We start from the raw sequence: 22234 nt of genomic DNA, 5'->3' as shown, positions 1-22234 counted from the left end.
CCCGGGCTTCTGCCGCCCGGCAGAAGCCCCGGGACCCAGTCAAATTCGCTGCGCAAGGTGAAACGGCTGGAGCAGGCAGTTTGGGACCCGGCGTATAACACGCAGTATCGGCGTATAACACGCAGGCAGGGTTTAAGCTTGCAATTTTAGTTTTAAAACTGCGTGTTATACGCCGATAAATACGGTACTGTGAATAAAGCATGGCTAACAGTAAGCTTTTGTCGGCGTTACTTACCGGATGGAGTGGGGTCAGAACATATAAGGGATTTGTATTGTGAGCGGAGGAGTGGAGGACTCTTCTCGTGAAATACCTCTGGACTCGCTTGATTGTGTTAATATCCGACGTAGAGTGTGGATTCCAGGCAGACTCTTTGGGGGAAATGTTGCAGCCTCCTTGGGACAAAATCCGAGTCATTCAAAAGAGGGTAGGATGGAGGCCTTGCGGAAGTGGGGGGGAGGCAGATTGTGGAGGGTAAGGGTTTTTTTTCAGGTAGGGTTTTGGGGTTATTGCTCTCCCTTTAGCCTGCTTTCCCTTCCCTTGCTCTCTCACTCCCACCAATCTGTCTGCTCTCCAATCCTTCAGCTTCCCTCCCAGAAGCTCCTTCTCTGCCCCCCTTTTTGCACGCTCAACCTCTTCCCCTTCCATCACCTCCTCTCCTCCCCACTGTCCTCAGAAACTCACATTTGGTCCCTCAGCTGAAGCCCCTAATTCTGCCCCTTTGGGGTCTCTTTCAGGCTCCTCCTTGCACTCCCTCAAGTATTTCTACATCTCCGTCTCAGACCCCAGTCAAGGGCTGCCCCACTTTGTCGTTTGGGGCTATGTGGACAGTCAGCTCTTCACTCTCTACGACAGCAACAGCAGGACATTCCAGCCCAGAGCCTCCTGGATGGAGAAAACAGAGAAGGACTATTGGGACACCCAGAGCCAGATCGGGCATGTCACGGAGGACGTCTACAGAGCAGCCCTGGAGACTCTGAGGAGTCGCCACAATCAGAGCAAAGGTAGGGTTTGGTGGCTCGTCTTGTCTCATCTCCCACCCACCCCCCATCCCACCAAGGAGCAGGTCGGAGGGGGGAGAAAAGGGGTCCCTCCAGGGGTGAAATCTAATTCCCCCCACTGGTTCTGTGGGCGTGGCTTTAGCAATAGCAATAGCAGTTAGACTTATATACCGCTTCATAGGGCTTTCAGCCCTCCCTAAGCGGTTTACAGAGTCAGCATATTACCCCCAACAATCCGGGTCCTCATTTTACCCACCTCAGAAGGATGGAAGGCTGAGTCAACCCTGAGCCAGTGAGATTTGAACAGCCGAACTGCTGAACTGCAGTCAGCTGAAGTAGCCTGCAGTGCTGCATTTAACCACTGCGCCACCTCAGCTCTTTTTCTTTGGGAGTGTCATGTGACTCCCGCCAAGGAGCAGGTCAGAGGGGGGAGAAAAGGGGTCCCTCCAGGGGTGAAATCTAATTCCTCCCTACCGGTTCTGTGGGCGTGGCTTTGGGGAGGGTCATGTGACTCCCGCCAAGGAGCAGGTCGGAGAGGGGAGAAAAGGGGTCCCTCCAGGGGTGAAATCTAATTCCCCCCAACCAATTCTGTGGGTGTGGCTTTGGGGGTGTCATGTGACTGGGTGGGCATGGCCAACATTTTTTTCATGTTCAGCTTTATTTTTAAAGCTTTTTAAAGCATTTTCTCCCCTGTTTGCTCAGCTGTGAGCCGTGCGATCGTCAGAAATTATTTTTTCAGATTTTTAAAGCATTTTTCCCCCCATCGGTTCTCCTGGGGACTCCACAAAACCAGCTAAGCCGCGTGATCATCGGAAGCTTTTTTTTTTAACTACTGGTACGCAGAACCAGTATCAAAGTCCTGCCGAGGGGGAGAGGTTGCTGCCTCTCCTGAGGACTCCACAAAACCATCATCCTGTCCCAGTGGTGGGATCCTGCTGGTTTAATAACCCGTTAGTTGATCGCGTGCTCCATATGCGCCCGCACCTGAGGCACTCTGCATGCGTGCACAGTTTTAACAAAACTTACCTTCCATGTTGCTTCCGGGGAGTAACACAGCTGAGGTGCGGCAATCCGCTGAGAAGATATAGGTAAGTAAAGCGCAGGGGCAAGTAGGCCACCTGATTATCAGAGCCAACCGGCTGATCGTTGGAGCTATCGGTTCGTCCAAACCGGCTGAATCCCACCCCTGTCCTGTCCGTCTTTCAGGCCTTCACATGATACAGCAGATATATGGCTGTGAGCACCGGGGAGATGAGAGCAAAGGAGGATTTTATCACTTTGGCTACGACGGGAGGACTTTCATCACCTTTGACATGGAGACTGTCACCTGGGTGGCTCCCAACCCCCTGGCCCAGATCACCCAGAGGAAATGGGATGCTGCCCCTGGATTCAATCAGAGAGTCAAGTCCTACCTAGAGGAGGAATGCATTGGGTGGCTGGATAAGTACCTGTCCTATGGGAAGGAGACACTGCTGAGGACAGGTGAGCTTCTGGATCCAAGCTGAAGTTTCCCCCCCTTTTTGAATGGGTTTCCTGTGCCTTTTGGCTCCCTGGTAGACCTGGAGGAAATCCTCTTCCTCTTCCAGCACCTTTCATTCAGAATAGAGCTAGAAGGGACCTTGGAAGTCTTCTAGTCCAACTCCCTCTTCAAGCAGGAGATCCTATATCATTTCGAGTTTCGAGTTTCATTTTATTTATATGCCGCCCTATTCCCGGCGGGACTCAGGGCGGCGCACAAACCCAAGGAGGGGAAGGGAAAAACACAAAAACTACAAAAGTACAGGGCATTTAAAAACAACCAACAGCCACACGATTCGAGAGGGGAAGGGAACTCATCGACCCCAGGCCTGCCGACACAGCCAGGTTTTAACGGCTTTTCAGAAGGCCTGGAGAGAGGTGAGGGTCCGAATCTCTGCGGGGAGTTCGTTCGTTTCAGGTAGCTGGCTGTCCAATCTCTTCTTAAAAACCTCCAGTGATGAAGCATCCACAACATCTGGAGGCAAGCTGTTCCACTGGTTAATTGTCCTCACTGTTAGGCAGTTTCTCCATAATTCCATGTTGCTTCTGCCCTTGATCAGTTTCCATCCTTTTGTCATGCCTTCTGGTGCTTTGGAAAATAAGATGACCTTCGTTTGTGGCTGTTAGGTAAGCTCCCCGTTGGCAGAGTGAGCATTGTGAGAGTTGTGTTGGAGAACACACAAACCAGCATACAGAGACACTGCCATTTAAATAGGCTTTTACTTTCGTGGAAATAGAGGTATCAGAGTCCATCAAACAGTCCAAGTCATACACGGATAAGACAGTCAGTCATCAACGTCTTTCAGTTAAGGGATAATCCAAATAACATAGTCCAGTATCATATAATCCGTTCAGTACACAAAGTTTGCTAACAGTTGCAAAGCTTACAATAGCTCATGGCACTCAGATCAGATCAGCCCAGCATCTAACAAACAGTCGTTGTGGCTCCCTCTTATGGCCGATTGAGGAAAACAGCAACCAATCACGTTTTACGGCATGATTTAAAGAAACAGGTACAGCATTGCTACATGATTTATATATTGCCAACCCAACCGTTAGATTATATCCCTAACAGTGGCAGACCCTCAAATATTGGAATACCGTTATCATGTCACCCCAGTCCTTCTTTTCTCTAGACTGGCCATACCCAAACGCTGCAACCGTTCCTCATATGTTTTAATCTCCAGGCCTTTAATCACCCTTAGTTGCCCTTCTCTGCACTCTTTCCAGAATCTTAATATCTTTTTTATAATGTGGTGACCAAAGCTAGATGCAGTAGTCCAAGTGTGGCCTTACATCTCTAGGATGCAGGAAACCCTGTTAGGTTCCAATGGCAAGGCAGCCATTAAGAAAGAGTGCAGTGAAGAGTGCACAAAGATGATGAGGGGACTGGAGACTAAAACATATGAAGAACGGTTGCAGGAACTGGGTATGTCTAAGAGAAAGAAGGACTAAGGGAGACATGATAGGAGTCTTCCAATATCTCAGGAGTTGCCACAAAGAAGAGGGAGTCAAACTATTCTCCAAGGCACCTGAGGGTGGAACAAGAAGCAATGGGTGGAAACTAATCAAGGAGAGAAGCAACTTAGAACTGAGGAGAAATTTCCTGACAGAACAATTAATCAGTGGAACAGAAGTTGCCTCCAGAAGTTGTGAGTGCCCCAACACTGGAAGTCTTTAAGAAGATGTTGGATAGCCATTTGTCTGAAATGATATAGAGTTTTCTACCTAGGCAGGGGGTTGGACTAGAAGACCTCCAAGGTCCCTTCCAACTCTGCTATTGTATTGTATTTGTATTTGATTTGTATTGTATTTGTATTATTTGTATTTGTAATTGTAGTGTATTGTAATTTTATTTGTATTTGTAATGTATTGTATTTGTTATTGTATTTGTTTGTATTGTATTGTATTATATTTATTGTATTGTATTTATTATATTATATTATATTGTGGACCAGGAGACATAGCATCTATCCAGTGGGTGTCTGTGTGGATTAGACAGCAAAACCGTTCACATTTGTAAGTGTGCTTGTGTCCCTTGAAAAAAGGCCTAGAGCAGCCTAAGATTTGGGGGAGTGGAGGAGGACCCAAAAAGTGGGGAGAAGCTTCTGTGTTGCTTTTCTTTGAGAGGGGAACTTTTTTATTTTGTTATTCTCTTACATACTATTTTAAGTATATGATCTCATGATTGTTATTCTCCTTTACCTTTATCATTCTTATACATTTATTATTTCATTTAATAGGTATATATTTAATATAATATACAGTTTGGATTGCTTTTTTTTACCAACCCTTCTTCCTTTTGTAACACCACCTTGTTTTCCCTTTCTTTTCTCCCTCCCTCCCTTCTCTACTTTCTTCCTTCCTCTTCTCCTTCCCCTTTCTTCTTCCCTTATCTTTCTCCTCCTCCTCCTCTTCCTCTTCCCCTTTCTACCCTTTCTCCTTCTCTTTCCTTCCAGCCTCCTCTCCTTATCTCTTTCTTCTTTCTTTGAGAGGGGAACTTAAAAAGAGCATCTCCTATCCTTCTATGAAGGAAACAGGTCAAGATGCGTCAGAATTCAAAGCAGTCTGAATGGAATTTGCTCAAATCCTCAATTTGTTGCCAGAGATTTTTCAGACTGAATCACTAGAGGGACTCACAATCCAGAGTACTTTCTGGTTGAGCATCTTCCAGATTGGGAGCATTTCCTTTCGGAGATACTGGTTTTGAGTGGGGAATCCATGTCTTCAAACTAAGCAGTGGTGGTGGTGGTGGGACTTTCCTGCCCCTTCAAGCTTCTCATCCACCTTCCAGGCTCTGGAGGGGCTCAGAGTTAATTCTGGCGGTGCCTTTTCTGCAGAACCCCCCGTGGTGACGGTGAGAAGCAGCACAGAGGCCGAGGACGGGATGGAGATGTACGTCTGCCGAGTGGATGGCTTCTTCCCCAGAGAGGTCGATGCCACTTGGAGGAGGGATGGGGAGGTCTGGCTGCAGGACACCCTCCAAGGGTCTGTGGCCCCCAACTCGGATGGGACCTTCCACTATTGGCTCAGCATCCAGATCGACTCCAAAGAGAGGGACCGTTATCAGTGTCATGTGGAGCACGACAGCCTGAAGGAGCCTCTGGTCGTGGCCCTGAAGGGTGAGAGGCTGCTGGGAGGGAAAGGCTGGGGTCTTTTTCCAGATGGAGGATTGTGGGAGAGATAGTTGACTCCAGTTGTGTCCAGATGTGAGGGCACTTGGCGTTTAATCCATTTTTTTCCCCCATGTTTGAAGTTCGTCGACTTCCAAGAAACCGTCTGCTGAATTGGTTTCAGGCGATTGAAGGGAAACAACAGATCCCATCACAAGAGTTGGCATATCCTGATGAAATGCCCTTAGATCCTCTCTTAGCCACTGTCCTTGCCCTGCTTCCTGACTCCAGTAGGGGAGCAACAGTTATGCTGAGCGCCAGAAACAAATTTTCTTTTGTTTAGAATTCCTAAAGTACAAAAATCAAGGGTGTGTGTGTCAGGGTTCCAAATATCATCCAAAATTATATCAGAGTTGTTAGGTAAGCTCCCCGTTGGGAGAGCGAGTACGTTCAGCGAAGCGTTGTGAGAGTTGTGTTGGAGAACACACAAACCAGCATACAGAGACACTGCAGTTTAAATAGGCTTTTACTTTCGTGGAAATAGAGGTATCAGAGTCCATCAAACAGTCCAAGTCATACACGGATAATTCAGTCAGTCAGTCATCAATGTCTTTCAGTTAAGAGATAATCCAAATAACATAGTCCAGTATCATATAATCAGTTCAGTACTCAAAGTTTGCTAGCAGTTGCAAAACTTACAATAGCTCACGGCACTTTCTAACAGCCAGCTTACAAAAACACTCAGATCAGATCAGCCCAGCATCTAACGAACAGAGAGCTAACAGTCATTCTGGCTCCTTCTAATGGCCGATTGAGGAAACAACAACCAATCACATTTTACAGTATGGTTTAAAGAAACAGGTATAGCATTGCTATATGATTTATATATTGCCAACCCAACCGTTAGATTATATTCCTAACAAGAGTCCAAGGCAGAGCTTTCCTCAAACTTCCAATTTATTAAGAGAGACATGTTGGCACATCTGTGGAAAACCCAAATTTGAAAACTTCCCGTGTTTTCCCACCCAGTTGAAAGTTCATTATCTTTCCCCCCACACCCACCAGTCCATCCAATGGTCCAATCTTCCACTGCCACGCTGGCAGCTTCCACCCATCCAGTTCTGTCAGGCTCAGAGGTGCAGAGACAAAGGATGACCTTGGGCTTCTAGAAAGGAATTTTTTATTTTGACGACAACACATTCTACTCCTTACTATTTCCCCTCCCAATTCCCCACTAAGGAAACAGCATAGTAGAAAAGAATATTAGTGTGGCAAGCAAAAGATCCTAAAAGGAACCAGCTGCAGGCCTGACAGGGTGACTAATAGCCCTTTTCTGACTGGCAAATTTTATTAAAATCTGTGAAGTGCAGCTGGCTCCATGAAATGCATAGAGTGGCAGGAGTGATGCACTGGGAGTCAGAAAAGGGTTAGGCAGCCCTCCTGAAGTCCGTTTTCAGTAGTCTTGAGAGAGAGAGGGAGAGGGGGAGAGAGAGAGAGAGAGAGATTGTCCTCTCCTAATCCCAAGTGGTGTTTGCAACAAGAGGATTCCCCTATCCTGGTCTGCCTTCCTGGCAGTAAAAAGCTCCATATGCAAAGATTGAAACAATTTCTATCACATCACTTCCCGGCCAGATGATTGAAAGTATATGGAGTCAGCATTCGTTCCTTTCTTCTCCCCTGGGGGGACAAATCAACCTTAAAAGGGATAAAGAAAATGAAACTATGCTTTAAAAGGGATAGGTGATATGAACCCTTTTATTTTGGATAATAAGGTGTAAAAACCTCAAGCTTAAGAAAAATAGATAAATATACAGAACTGCCCAATTCCACTGCCCAGTTATGACAGCCTACAAAAAGAACTAACATGTTTTTATTGTTTCACTAATTTGGTTTATATTATTGTGTGGTCGACAACTTTTCTCTAAACCGCTGAGAGAGCCACAAGATTGCAAAACGGCTGCTTCTGAGCGGAACGCTTAAAGATGAATGTCGGCTACCTTCAGGCTGGGCAGGGGTGAGAAGAAGGCAGCGTCCTGAGGACACATCCCCTGAAGAATAGTCAGCAAGGCCTCTTCTTGCTACCTTTAGAGGGACATGAGTTGTGGGATTTCCAGTCTGTTGGCTGAATTAGATCTTCGCCCCATAATTGGGAATGATTGCTTAGAGTTCTCCTTCAGTTATCTGCTCTTTCCTCCAATTTGATTCCAGAATACAACCAAGGGCTCATCGTTGGCTGTGTTGTGACTCCTCTTGTCCTGGTGTGTGCGATTGCTGCATTCTGGTTTTTCAGTAAGTATCCTTTTCTGGGTGAAAGAAGACGGGGTGATTCCTTCCAAGTCCCTCCCCCTCTCCCCCGCCCCCTTTGAGCAGGGGAGACTGCTAGGCTTCCTGGCTTCCTTCTGTTTTCCCAGCCCTCTTGGGGAGCATCTGAGATATCGGCCTCCAGACTCGATTCGGCTTAGTCTGAGGTTCAGACAACCCTGTCTTCTCCAGAGTTGGGAAGAAGCATCACAGTTCTGTCCCTTTCAGGGGCTTTGGCCAAAAAGCAGCAGAAAAGGGTTTGAGTGCAAATCTTCCTCCTCTCCCAGCTGCCGTTTCCTCCCTTTCCCCGCCATCCCTCTATTGTGGCCCACCAGTGGCCAGCGGAGCTGGCAGCAGATTCGGACAGTGGGGAGGTTGGGGAGGAACATGGGCCAGTCCTGGAGTCTGGGGAAGGCTCTGATGATGTGTCAGAGGCAGAAATGAGGCCAGGTCCGTTCAACAATTATCAGCTGCCTTTGGGGTCGGATATCAGTGAAGGAGAAGAACAGCTGGAGCCTGTTCCCAGTGGGCGCATGCGCAGAGCTGCCAGGAGAAGGGAACAGCTAAGGAACATGGGCCGACTTAGGAGTAAAGCTACAGGTGGACGGTGAATGGCCCCTCCCATAGGGAATAAAGAGGAGTGAAAGGGGAGGGGAGTTTGCAGAAGACAATTAGTTCAATTCATTAGGGTGAAAATCTGTTCCTGACTTCTGGCCAAGTAATTGCTGCTACAGCGTGGCGTTTGGAAGATATCGGCCTGGCAGCTCTCCAAGCCTGATAAAGGTCTGCGGTTGTGAAATCTCATGAAAGACCGTTGGCCGGGACTTTACTGGAGAGGAATTCCCTTTAACCTAAATAAAAGGGGTTGTATCGGGGACGAGGAATCTGCTTCATGATCTTGGGAAGTTTAGGTCAGGACACCACCTCAGAGGCAGCAGCTCCCTCTTGGGGCAGATCAGGGGGTGAAGTCTGAAGATCTTCCTGTGGCTGAAACAAATGGGACAAACTGTCCTGGGTATCTTCTGCATACAGGAGGGGAGATTGGATGATCTCTGGTGGGTTCCTTTGAGTTTTCACTGCTTTTTTTGTCCTTTCAGGGAGATACCGAAAAAGCTACAGAGCAGCATCAACCCAGTGATTTGTCCTCTTTACATGTGAATGCCAGTTCAGAGTGGGCATTGAACTTCCTGTAAACATGGCCGATGGAGGGGAAGCCCAGGAAGGCCTTTTCTCTCTAGTTTGTTGTTTTCTTCAACTTACTAACAGGAAGGATCAGGGATTCTTTTTATTTATGTTTATTTATGTTTCTTTTTATTTATTTATTTTTTATTTATGTAACTGTCCTGGGTTCGGGAGAGTCCAAGATCCTCCATAAAGCAGCAAGAAGTTTCAGGAGCTGTGGTTTGGAGTAGTTGGTGAGCCAGAAGCCTGAAGGGGCTACAATCACTTTACTGCCAGCCCTTGGATGGCGGGGGCTGCCATTCGGACAGAGCCCCCCCTCAGCTGGCCAGCGTGACCATGCCAGCACGCCACACCAAGATCTTGTTTCCATTTGGAAATCGCTTCTGGATTTTGTGCTTGTGATAAAGAATATATATATGTAAGTTTGCAATTAAGAATGCAATCCGTTTCTTTATTTTTCTACCAAAATCAATATGGTCTTGTATGATTTTGATTTAATTAATTGTTTGAACACTGAACTGCAGTGCTAATATCAGAAATGTCCATCTGGATAGTGCCATATGATGAAATGAGTTAGGATGATGAAACATACCGTATTTTCACCCATATAACCCGCCCACGCAGATAACCCGCACACGCATATAACCCGCGGGTTTTCTGGATCGTGTAAAATGTTTCCCGTATACCCCGCCCACGCATATAACCCGCCCACGCAGATAACCCGCACACGCATATAACCCGCGGCGAGTAAAAGAGAAGGGAAACAGCTGAGATGGGGGGGGAAGAAACGGAGAAAGAAAGAAGCCTGCGCACGCTGGGGAAGAGGAAAGGAACGAAGGAGAAGGAAACAGCTGAGATCGGGGTGGGGGAAGAAACGGAGAAAGAAGCCTGCGCACGCTGGGGAAGAGGAAAGGAACGAAGGAGAAGGAAACAGCTGAGATCGGGGTGGGGGAAGAAACGGAGAAAGAAGCCTGCGCACGCTGGGGAAGAGGAAAGGAACGAAGGAGAAGGAAACAGCTGAGATCGGGGTGGGGGAAGAAACGGAGAAAGAACCCTGCGCACGCTGGGGAAGAGGAAAGGAACGGAGGAGAAGGAAACAGCTGAGATCGGGGTGGGGGAAGAAACGGAGAAAGAAGCAAGCCTCCGATCGTGTAAGCCTCCGATCGTGTAAAATATTTTCTGTATACCCCGCCCACGCATATAACCCGCAGGGGGGCGCTGTGCATGTAAAAACCGCATATAACCCGCGGGTTATATGGGTGAAAATACGGTAGTTTGGCTGGTTTGAGTAATTCAAAAAATAGTCTTTTTCTCATTCCCAAGATCTCGCCATTCTTGTCCCAAACTTTGCAAGATTTCACCTTTTGTGAATGAGACAAATCAGTATTTGGCCATGAAAAAAATGGTTTTTTAAAAAAATTCGATGTGAACTGTGTCTTTCCTACCCTGAATGAGATCAACCATTACTTCCTATGATTTAGAGCAGTGTTTTTCAACCTTAGTAGCTTTAAGACAGATGGGCTTCAATCCCAGAATTCCCTGGCCAAGCTTGGGAAGCACTGATCCAGTGGAAAGAGGGTCAGGTTAGGTAGCGAAGACACACTTTATCAAACTTGGCAACTTTAAAGACGTGGACTTCAATTCCTAGAATTCCCGTGTTAGCTTGGCTGACTGGGGAATTCTGGGAATTGAAGTCCACCCTCCTCTTAAAAGTTGCAAAGGTTGAGGAACAATGGCATAGATAGATAGATAGATAGATAGATAGATAGATAGATAGATAGATAGATAGATAGATAGATAGATAGATAGATAGATAGATGTAGATGCATGCATGCATGCATGCATGCATGTATGTATGTATGTATGTATGTATGTATGTATATGTGTATATATGTATGTTTATGTATGTGTATGTATGTGTGTGTATGTGTATATAGGGCATGTTTTTTTCCAAAAAGGCAACTGGACTTTTTTGGTTGAAAACCTTTCACTTCTCATCCAAGAAGCTTCTTCAATAATACATTTTCAAGAAAAAAAAAAACAAAGTCCAGTTGCCTTTTTGGAAAAAGCACCTTTGGGACTGTCCTATAATATCATACAATGGGTTGAGCTATACAGGTAGTCCTCGAGTTACAACAGTTCATTTAGTGACCGAAGTTGCACTGAAAAAAAGAGACTTATGATCATTTTTCAGTTATGAACTTTGCTGCATTCCCCATGATCACATGATCAGAAGTCAGATGCTTGGCAACTGTGTCATACTTATGACAATTGCAGTGTCCCCGGGGCCATGTGACTGGTCCTCTTTTGCGATCTTCTGACCACCAAAGTCAACAGGGAAGCCAGATTCACTTAACAACTGTGGGACTAATTGAAGAACCACAGCGATTCTCTTAACAACTGCTGCAAGAGAAATCGTAAAACAAAGCAAAACTTGCTTAACAAATCCATCATGTAGCGACATCACTTTTGGGCTCAAATGTGATGGTAAGTCAACTTGCCCTCAACTCTGCTTCGGATTTCACATTCCTTTCCTCCCTAAGAATTAATTCCCCACCTCAGAAGCTTTTTCGACTTCTGTGTGTTTAACAGATTAACAGAGATGGAAGGGACCTTATAGGTCATTTAGTCCACCCCCCCTCAAGCCGGAGACCCCTACACCTTTTTGTCATTGCCTGCTGAAAGCGTGCACCCCTGCCACCATAATACAATGTGCGCACCCATGCATGCGTTTGCACCCATATGCGCCCTGTCCCCATGCACTCATGTGCTCCCCCGCACATGTGCCCCGCAACCCTCGCCCATTTTTTGCCTTCCAGGTTGGTGCAGAAGGCCTTCCAGGCTCAAAATGGGATGCTGGGGGGGGGGAGCGGCACGAGGCCCCAAAATGCAATGTGAGTGCCATCCCCCCCCCCCGCATGCCCCCTGCCCACACATACATCCTCTGCAGAGACCCAATTGGCCAGCAGATGTGGTGCAGCTGGGCTGGGGTGACGACTAGGGTGGCATGGTGGCTACACCATTTCTAACAAATGCCAGTCCAGTCTCTTCTTGAAAGTCTCAAGTGAGGAAACTCCCACACTTTCCGAAGGAAACTTCTGTTCCATTGGTTGATCGTTCTCACGGTCAGAAAGTGGGTTTCTCAAAGCTGGCTGGATCAGGCCCGCTTTGCAAAGGTTTGGGGAGAAAGTTAAGTGGTCCAGGTGTTGCGACCCTCTTTGATTTGACCTGTGTCGATCCTTCGCGACTGCCAATCGAGCGCCAGTGGATCCCTCGCAGCGCAATAGAAAAGAATAAGAGTTATTTATTGACCCAGTCAAGGTGATTGGAGGCGCAATGCCTGACCCGTGCAAAGTATTGCCAAAGTCTCTCACACACCGCTTTTAAACGCAGCCGGGTCTTTAAGAGAGCGAAAGTTAGCCAAGCATTAAAATAACAACAACAACAACAATAATGATTGCATTTAACAGGAAGGATCGACCTTCGCTGTTTCAGCGGCGCTCCAAGGGGTTAAATCCAGAGAGGCAGGGAGTCCCGCGTCCTAGAAAGGCCGAGCAAAGCGGAGGGTTTGCAGGGTTTGCTTCTAGGTGCCGCCTGGGAGTCTTTGCAGACGGACTGGTGGGGAAAAAGGGGGGGGGGCATTGCCGTGCATGGGGGGAAAAGTGAGTGGCGTAGCACAAGGGAAGAGGGGCTAGGAGGGTGGATTCCTCACCCCTTCTCCCCCCACCAGCTGGGATCCCGGTGGGCCGTTTGCTCCGCGAAAAAGCCTCTTTGCAAAACTGGATCTACGCTGCGCTTCTGCTCCAGGCTGGATCGGTTCTGCCCAGCCAAAGCGCGGTGGGTTACGATCGCGACTCAGCTCATCCGGAGGGCGCCTGGTTGGGGAAAGCTGGGGCAGATATGCCCTCTAGGGAACCCTGGAAGGCGGGCGCAGGTCCCTGGCCTGGAAAAGTGGTGTGCAAATTAGATGCCTGTGCGCGCGGGCGGGCGCACATATGCATGCATGCATGATGGATTTGGAGATGATTAGGACAAACACCACGGATTGCAAAAACAGCCCATCAATCTTAGTTCAAAGGAAGCAGGGAGTCACATATTTAGGGCGTGTCAATCAAGCAGATCACCTTGCCTGCCTGTGGAAATCACTTGTGGCTCTTCCCAAGGGAGTCCCTATTTTCTTGGATCCCCTTTCCAGCTGTCCACCATGGCTCCCTCTCCTTCCACCCTCAATCAACTATGCCCACAATTGGTTGGGTTGGTTGGTGTCTGGTCTTACATCTGCTTGGTTGACATGCCCAAAGTACATGGTTCCCTGCTTCCTTTGAAACTAAGACTGCAATCCATGATGCCCCTTCTAATCTTCTCCAAATCCATCACGCAAAGGATTCTTCTTTGTCTTGCTCACTGTGTAAATTTCACAAGCTTTGGCTCAGCTGGAAACAGTGTTTGAGGCTGGTGTTTCTCAACCTTGGAAAGTTTAAGCTGGATGGACTTCAACTCCCAGAATTCCTCAGTTGAAATGCATGTGCAGAATGGCTGGGGAAATTCTGGGAGTTGAAATCCAGACTTTTTTTAAATTCCCAAGGTTGAGCTGGATCTGGACAGCAAAACCTGTTCCTGTCTTTGCAGATATATCCAGCCTGGTACCAGGTGACAAGAAGCGGTTGCAAAATTATAAATAAGAGCGTTAATTTCCATCATGGCCACTTTTCAATTTGCATGTGTGATACCCAATTTCATGTTTAAAGCAAGGAGGAGAACGGGATTCTTTGAATAACTGCATAGTTTTTTTAAATAGGCTCTGTAAATTTAATAATACAGCTTTATAATTTTGCCTAGGGACTCAGCGGCTAAGATGCTGAGCTTGTCAATCAGAAAGGTCAGCAGTCTGAATCCCTAGCGCCACGTAACGGAGTGAGCTCCTGTTAATTTGTCCCAATTTAGCAATTTGAAGCACGTAAAAAATGCAAGTAGAAAAATAGGGACCACCTTTGGTTGGAAGATAACAGCATTCCATGCGCCTTCGGCATTGAGTCATGCCGGCCCCATGACCACGGAGACGTCTTCGGACAGCGCTGGCTCTTCGGCTTTGAACCAGAGATGAGCACTGTCCCCTAGAGTCAGGAACGACTAGCATATATGTGCGAGGGGGAACCTTTGCTTTTACCTTTATGATTTTGCCAACAAAATGCAAATGTTTATTTTTAATCATTGTGCCAAACTTTTTTGGGATTCTCCTCCTTGTGTCCTTCCCAGGTTGTTATCCTTTGTCTCTGAATGTTCTCCCGTGTGCCACTATCTTGGTGAAGGTCTCCAAGGATGAAAATGGAAGAAGGAGGGACTCTTAGTTGTCTCCCAGGGGAGCCGTCCAAACCAGCCGGAGAATTTCTTCCTGGGGTCATTGTAGATTGCAAGACCAGAGTGGATTTCAGAGGACGAGGCAAATCTCTGGATGGAGATACGGAAAGATCCTGTGGACAGGCCATCCTACCTCAGGTGAAGGGAGAATCAGAAGAGGATCTAACCCAGCACTGGGAAGTCCAATGGAAGACTTTCTTGAGGACAATGGAGTCCTCTCACCTGGGCTGGGGAATGACCCATTTCCCGGAGGACCCTTCCTTGTGGGAAGACGCCAAGACCTTCCTGGGCTCCTTCGAGCAAGTGGCTGAGGCCTGTCGCTGGCCCAGGGAACAATGGGTAGCCCGGCTCTTGCCCGCCCTCAATGGAGAAGCCAGGTGGGCCTTTGATAAGCTGGAAGCTGGAGACCGAGAGGATTACGGGAAAGTGAAGGCGGCCATCTTGCGAGGGGATGCTCTGAGCAGAGAGGAGATTCGCCGGCGCTTCCGGCAGTTTAGCTACTGGCAGGCCGACGGGCCAAGAGCCGTCTATGCCCAGCTGCGGGATCTCTGCCGCCAGTGGCTGAAGACCGAGAAGAATAGCAAAGAACAGATTGTGGAATTGCTGGTCTTGGAACAATTTCTGGCTATTCTTCCTCCGGAAATGCAGAGCTGGGTCTGTGAATGCAGCATGGAGACCTGTGCAGAGGAGGCCGTGGTCCTGGCGGAGGACTTCCTCTCGAGGCAGCAAGAGGCTCGGAGGAAAGATAAGCAGGTGAGTTTGACTGTGTTCTTCCCCGAAATTGTGGGATCTGCAAAGAAATGCTTTAGCTTTGAAAAAGGAGAAAGAGTTCAGATTTTGCATTTTGTATTAATGCACTCAGTAGTAGTACAATCCAAGTGGCAGTGTGTATGTAGTGGTATATTTTAAAAAAATAGTCATTCAAAGTCTTGAACCAAGCCATCTTTTCATCATCACTAAATGCAGATTGAAAGACCATCCTCATTTACTTGGTTGTTAAGTGAAGCAGTCACTAAATGAAACCACAAGTGTGATTGCAATCCGATTTTAGTTTTTTCTTTCTTTGATAGACCTGTGAAGGTCATCAGTGCAAGAATTGGTCATAACAATTTTTTTAGACACCGTTGCAACTGCAAACAGTCGCTAAACAAGACAGTGGCTAAACAAGTATTACTTGTAATTTGGAACCACCGTGAATGAGATTCTGACTGCGGGTCCTGAAAGTCTGTAATAAACATGTTTAATGTATTTAACACCATCTGTGACTTGTTTATTTTTTTTGGATCTCATAGGGCATCTTGGAGGAAGCCCAGGCTGTTTTCTCCTGGACTCCGGTTGAGCCCGGACAGAGAGTCCTCTATGTTGAATCAACGCTGGAAGGCAGTGATGGACGTGGCACTTTGTTAGGTAAGGAGGACACTGTTTATATATCCCAGTTCTCTGATCTACGGAGGGTCGTTATCACTCTGAAATTCCTTCTCTCCCATACGAAAGCTGGGAACTTCTCTTTTCCTGAAAATCACCCGGATCTTGGGAAAACAGAGACAGTGGAGGAGAGAAATTCAGGCAGCCCTTGAAGAGCATCCGGCGACTTCAGCTAGTGCAGAACGCGGCCGCGCGAGCGATTGTGGGTGCACCTCGGTTCACCCACATAACACCTCCGCGAGCTGCGCTGGCTACCTGTCGATCTCCGGATGCGCTTCAAGGTGCTATTAGTCACCCATAAAGCCCTGCATGGTAGTGGATCTGGATACTTGAGAGACCGCCTTCTGCCAATTACCTCCCTGCGACCAATAAGATCTCATAGATTAGGCCTCCTCCGTATTCCATCGACCAGCCAGTGCCGGCTGGCAACTACAAGGAGGAGGGCCTTCTCAGTAGTAGCCCCGACCCTTTGGAACGAGCTCCCCGTGGAGATTCGTACCCTCTCCACCGTCCAGGCCTTCCGCACAGCCCTTAAGAACTGGCTAGCCCGTCAGGCCTGGGGACAAGGATAGCCGCCCCTCCCGAATGATGAATGTATGTTGCTTATTACTTTTATTATATGTGTCTACGTTATTGTTTGTATTCCCCCTCCCTGATTTTATGTGAGCCGCCCTGAGTCCCCTCAGGGAAAAGGGCGGCCTACAAATGTTAATAAACATCTAAACATCTAAACATCTGTTCAAGATGCTTTCATCTGAACTGCCTCTGTTTTCCAACAAGGATTGGCAATAATGGTCATAGGTTGCAGCTCCCAAGAGCTTTGGATTCCATTCTCCACCCTCCAGTCAGAGTTGAAGAAGCTTCTTGGATAAGACGCTAAACATCTTCAAAGAAAAACCAAAAAGTCCAGTTGCCCCTTGAAAAAAAACCATTGGGACAACTGTGACCTCGCTGACTGAGAATCTCCATAGACATATACAATAGCAGAGTTGGAAGGGACCTTGGAGGTCTTCTAGTCCAACCCTCTGCCTAGGCAGGAAACCCTATACCATTTCAGACAAATGGCTATCCAACATCTTCTTAAAGACTTCCAGTGTTGGGGCATTCACACCTTCTGGAGGCAAGCTGTTCCACCGATTAATTGTTCTGTCAGGAAATTTCTCCTCAATTCTAAGTTGCTTCTCTCCTTGATTAGTTTCTACCCATTGCTTCTTGTTCTACCCTCAGGTGCCTTGGAGAATAGCTTGACTCCCTCTTCTTTGTGGCAACCCCTGAGATATTGGAACACTGCTATCATGTCTCCCCTAGTCCTTCTTTCTATTAAACTAAACATACCCAGTTCCTGCATGAACAGTATTTGTGTCCGTATCTCATAGGCATTACTCAATGGCCATTCTGAGCTTAGATTAACGGGACAGGTGAGATCAACAGATTTTCCTTCTTAAGGATTGAAATACTTGTCTACCATTAGAAATATAGAAATTAACTCATATATCTTTTTTGTCCTCTGCTGCAGAAAATCCACTGTTACCCCAAAGTGATGTCTCTTGGCTGGGAGAGAAAAAGGAGACATTTTTTCCGAGTTCAGAAGAAGGAATACTTCCAGGTAAATGGACATCTGCCTTCTTGAACAATTTTGAATTGCTGTGAGATTTAAAAAAAGTGAGTTGAGGGTTTCTCTCAAGTTAGAGTCGGATGCCCCTGAATATGTATGTAAAATTATAGATTTCGTAACCTCTCATAATTTTGAAATCTCGTGGTTATGCCAGAAGCCATGTGGCAGGAGATTAAATGCGCACCAAAATAGGATGTTAGAAAAATAATAAAATCCTTCGTTAAACATTGCCACGGGTTATTATAATACTCTCTAAGATACAGAATGTTATAAAATGAGATTGGATTGATTCATGAAAGATACGTTTATTAGTAACTAGCTGGATACCCGTGCTTAGCGATGAAACTATGTGATCGGGCAATGCAGGAGAAATCCGGTTCAGTCCGTTGGCTCAATGGTGGTCAGAGATTGAAACATATAAGGGAATATCGCTCCCACCGCCTTGAATCCGTAAGCAGTTCCATAGGTGGAAGGCATAGACATTTTGGTGAGGTACCGACATTTAGTACCGTAAGGAGCCCCAGACCTCTCCTGAGTGAAAGACTGGAACGTCTGCCAGTTTGAACTGAGGTAATAGAATGTGAGGCAACTGGCAGTTGGAACAGAGTTCTTTTCAGGTGGGGAGGGGGAGTAGAACTCCTTAGCATCAGAGCGTGTTAATTACTGTATAAGAAATACTAATGATTGGATGGTCATTTCAAAAAATCCTTTCTTAGCAAGCACCTAGAAGCCAAGAGGAACATACTTGCCAAAATTCAAGTTTTTAAGCTTTAGGGTTCTGGAGATTTCGTGATGAGTGAATGGTATTTGCCTTTTAAATATATAGAATAGATTCACAACCAGGATCAATGTTTAAATTAGGTAAGAAAACCTGAACTGGGTTTAGTCAATCAGGAAAGGTGTGGTGAATTCCTCTTAATTCCCACTAGACTCTTTGGGGTTAAAAATCCTTCTTTATCACTCCTTTCCTTAAAGCAGAAAAACACAGCAGGCTGACAATAGGAAAAATAATAATCCACAGATTCTTCCAATCATTATGAGAATCCTATTTTTTTTTTGTCTTGGGATTGGAGTTTGGAGTTAAGGAGGGTTGCTACATGGATGGGAGACCGCCAAGAAATCACAGAGCTGCTAATTAGATTGGAAAATGAAAATAGTTTTGCATATGTCCATGAAATCCCCAGTAATCAAAAAGAGGTTTTGCCTATGCACATTGTCTCCTTAGAACTAAATGTAGAATGGTCTTGGTGAATTGAATATTATTTAGTTATATATACACATACATACTACGGTACATGCATACACATTTTGAACGTCATTCTGTTATAAGGTGAAGCATTCAATGTTAAATCAGAAATATTCAATTTGCTAGGACCGTTCTCTATTTAGTTCTAAGGAGCCTATGTATGTAAGGGAATCATTGCAGTTGTTCAGTTAATTACATGATTGTTAAGTGAATCTAACGTCCCCTTTGACTTCAAACAGTCACTAAACAAACTGTTGTAAGCCGAGAACTACCTGTATTTCATTCTCTCCCTGCTCCAGAAGGTGTGTCCGAGAAGAAAGATGGAGGGGAAACACGCAAAGCGTTAGAAAGAGGCAGGTGTGAAGCTCTGAGAGAAATCCCCTGGAATCCAGATGGTCCACAGATGCAGGAAGGTGAACAGGCAGGAGAAAAGGATAAATTTGCTGATGTGGACGAGGTCCCAGTTCCTCAGGAAAAGCAGCAGAAGAAGAAGAAAAACCGGTGCCTTGTGGTTATCTCGGAGGAGAGACCCAGTAAAAACTCAGCCTTTGGGAAGGGGGTCCCCCTCCATCAAAGACTCCATAGCCGAGAACTGCCCCATAAATGCTCGGACTGCGGCAAGGGCTTCGGCCACAAAGCGAACCTTACGTCGCACCAGAGGGTCCACCGCCTGGAGAAGCTCTACGACTGCTCCAACTGCGGGAAGACTTTCCTTCGTAAGTCCATCTTGGATATGCACTTGAGAATGCACACCGGTCAGAAGCCCTTCAGCTGCTCCGACTGCGGCCTCAGCTTAAGCGCCCATTCGAGCCTCGTCCGGCATCAGCGGATCCACACCCGGGAGAAACCCTATAAGTGCTCCGAGTGCGAGAAAAGCTTCAGTCAGAACTCGGACCTGATCCGGCATCAGCGGCTTCACACGGGCGTAAAACCCTACCGGTGCCCCGAGTGCGGGAAGAGCTTCAGTCGGGGCGACTGCCTGGCTACCCATCAGAAAATCCACGTGGGGAAAGAGCAAGGCGGGAACCCGAGCCTAGGCAAGGCGTTTGTGATCAATCAAGTCCTCTTCAGCGCTTGAGAATTTTTCACTGGCGGCAAGTGACGCTTGGAGAAGCAAGAGGCGATGCCTGATCTTTTTCAGACTAAAAGGGACACGATTTTTCAGGAGCAGGGGAGGGGGGCACATTCCTAAATTGGCAGGATTGGGACAGCACCTTGAATATGATATTGTTGTGGCCCGCCAGTGGGCAGTGGAGCTGGCAGCAGAATCGGACAGTGAGGAGGTTGGGGAGGAACATGGGCCAGTCCTGCAGGCTGGGGAAGGCTCGAACAAGGGCTCTGAGTCAAGGCAGATAGGGGGCCAAGGCCATCTGGCAGTTCTCCGCTGCCTTCGGAGCTAGACAGCAGTGAGGCAGAGGAACAGCTGGAGCCTGTTCCCAGTGTGTGCATGCGCAGGACTGCCAGAAGAAAAGAACAGCTAAGAAATCAGAATCAACTTGGCAGAAAAGCCACAGGTGGATAGTGAACGGCCCCTCCCATAGGAAGTAAATGAGTGAAAGGGGAGTGGGCTTTTGCCGGAAACAATTCATTCATTTGTTCATTTCAGGAGTCTGAAGATCTGCCTGTGAATCTGAGAGACTCTGTGCCAAGCCTTTCCTTGCCAAAGACTGTGTTTGGAAAATATTTACATGCCAGCTTTCCAAGATAAGGTCTGTGGTCATAATTTCACCTTTGAAAGACTGCTTGCCAGGCCTTTGCTGAATGTGAATGAGAGAAATTCACATTTGTTTAATAAAAGGCGTTTTGTCGGAACCAGGAATCTGCTTTGTGCTTTTTGGGGAAGCCTAGATCAGAACAATCATTTAAAGCTGAGTGCAGTGGTTTTTTTCCCCATCAAAGACTCTCCTAAGTGAAAAATCACAAGAGTTTAACTTTTTTTTTAAGACAGTGAGAGAGTGCAGCTTACACCTCTCCATCTTCATAAAGTTGTTTAAATGTTCGGATGCTAATAAACGACTTTTCAAAGAAATCTTGCCCGGTGGTCGTGGTAGCCACGCATTCTTAAGCAGTGGAAATATCTGTGTCAGTGTGTCTCAACCTTAGCAACTTGAAGATGCGTGGACTTCAACTCCCAGAATTCCTCAGCCAACTTTCCTTTGCTGGCTGGGGAATTGTGGGAGTTGAAGTCCACGTGTCTTAAACTTGCTAAGGTTGAGAAACACTGATCTATGTAAGAAGAAGAAGAAGAAAAATAAAAACAATAAGAAAGAGGACAACTGATTTGAAACCTTTCGTTATTTTTCATCAGCCTGTGAAACTGTACAAACAGGAGGACTTTTACTGTGTTGGGGAAAGAAGACAAATTCAGCAAGCAAATTCAGACTTCCATTTGCAATGAATTAGAAAAATGGTAGTGGTGGGTTTCAAAAATTTTTTGAACCTGCTCTGTGGGTGTGGCCTCCTTTGTGGGAGTGGCTTGCCAGCCATGTGACCTGGTGGGAGTGGCTTGCCGGCCATGTGTTTTCTTTCTTTCTCTCTCTCTCTTTCCTTCCTTTTGTCTCTCTGTCCCTTTTTCCTTTTTTTCTTTCATCTCTCACTTTTTCTTTCTTTTTTTCTTTTTTATTTCTTTCTTTCTTTCTCTTTCTCTCTCTGTGTGAGTCTGTGTGTGTGTGTGTGTGTGAGTGGTGGGTTTCCAAAATTTTTGGAACCTGTTCTGTAGGTGTGGCCTGCTTTCTGGTGGAACCTCTTCTAACCGGTTCGGTAGATTTGACGAACCGGTTCTACCGAACTGGTGCGAACTGGTAGGAACCCACCTCTGAAAAATGGTTTTAAAATTCTGATGAGCTAACGCAGATTTGCCTTCTGCTTCAGTTAAAAAAATAATAATAACCCAGGTTAAATAAAACCAATAAAACCTATGAGCTAACAATCTCAACAAGTATAACATGGAAGGAGAGAAAATTTAAAAAAATAGGGAAGAAAAAAAAACCTTGAGAATCCATTACGGGTAATCTTCGAGTTACGACCACAATTGAGCTCAACACTTATGTGGCTAAGTGAAACATTATTTAAGTGAGTTTGCCCCATTTGACGACCTATCTTGCTTCAGTTGTTAAGTGAATCTTTACATATGTTAAGTGGGTAACACGCTTTTTGAAAGGTTTAAAGTGAGCCAGTGCTGTTTCTTAGACTTAGAGAGGCCAAAGGAAGTGGTGAGAGAGGGCGGAACTAAGCCATGGGTAACTTTTTCCTCCAGGAAGGCAGTGTTGGGTTTTGAATTTTCCCTAAGCAAGAGAACAGGAGGCTTGGCTATAGAAATGAGGGCCCAGAGCGGAGGTGTTTCTTCCAGAAAGAGTGGAGGGTTTCAAACAGGAGAGGATAGACTCTCTTAAACCCTCCAGCTAATCTTCCTGCTCTCCTGTAGAGGAGCTGATTCCCAGCCAGCTCCTTCAGGAGTAGCAGAGGGGGAACGTATAA

General features: G+C 46.5%; 1 protein-coding gene across 1 annotated transcript in view; it reads left to right on the top strand.

Annotated features, from left to right (window-relative positions):
* Positions 1–14198: 14198 nt before the first annotated feature.
* Positions 14199–22234, top strand: part of LOC116502485 (zinc finger protein 184-like) — a 30972-nt gene continuing 22936 nt past the window's right edge. Inside the window, exons 1-5 of the mRNA XM_032208365.1 lie at positions 14199–15224; positions 15764–15878; positions 17413–17502; positions 19057–19829; positions 20364–20428. Coding sequence (XP_032064256.1) covers positions 14433–15224; positions 15764–15878; positions 17413–17502; positions 19057–19829; positions 20364–20428 — 1835 coding nt within the window. The 5' untranslated portion in view covers positions 14199–14432. The remainder of the gene's footprint in view (positions 15225–15763; positions 15879–17412; positions 17503–19056; positions 19830–20363; positions 20429–22234) is intronic.

Source organism: Thamnophis elegans, chromosome 2 (assembly GCF_009769535.1).
Source record: "Thamnophis elegans isolate rThaEle1 chromosome 2, rThaEle1.pri, whole genome shotgun sequence".
Taxonomy (NCBI): domain Eukaryota; kingdom Metazoa; phylum Chordata; class Lepidosauria; order Squamata; family Colubridae; genus Thamnophis; species Thamnophis elegans.
The sequence above is the reverse complement of the archived record's forward strand: the minus strand, read 5'-3'. Positions and strand labels throughout refer to the sequence as shown.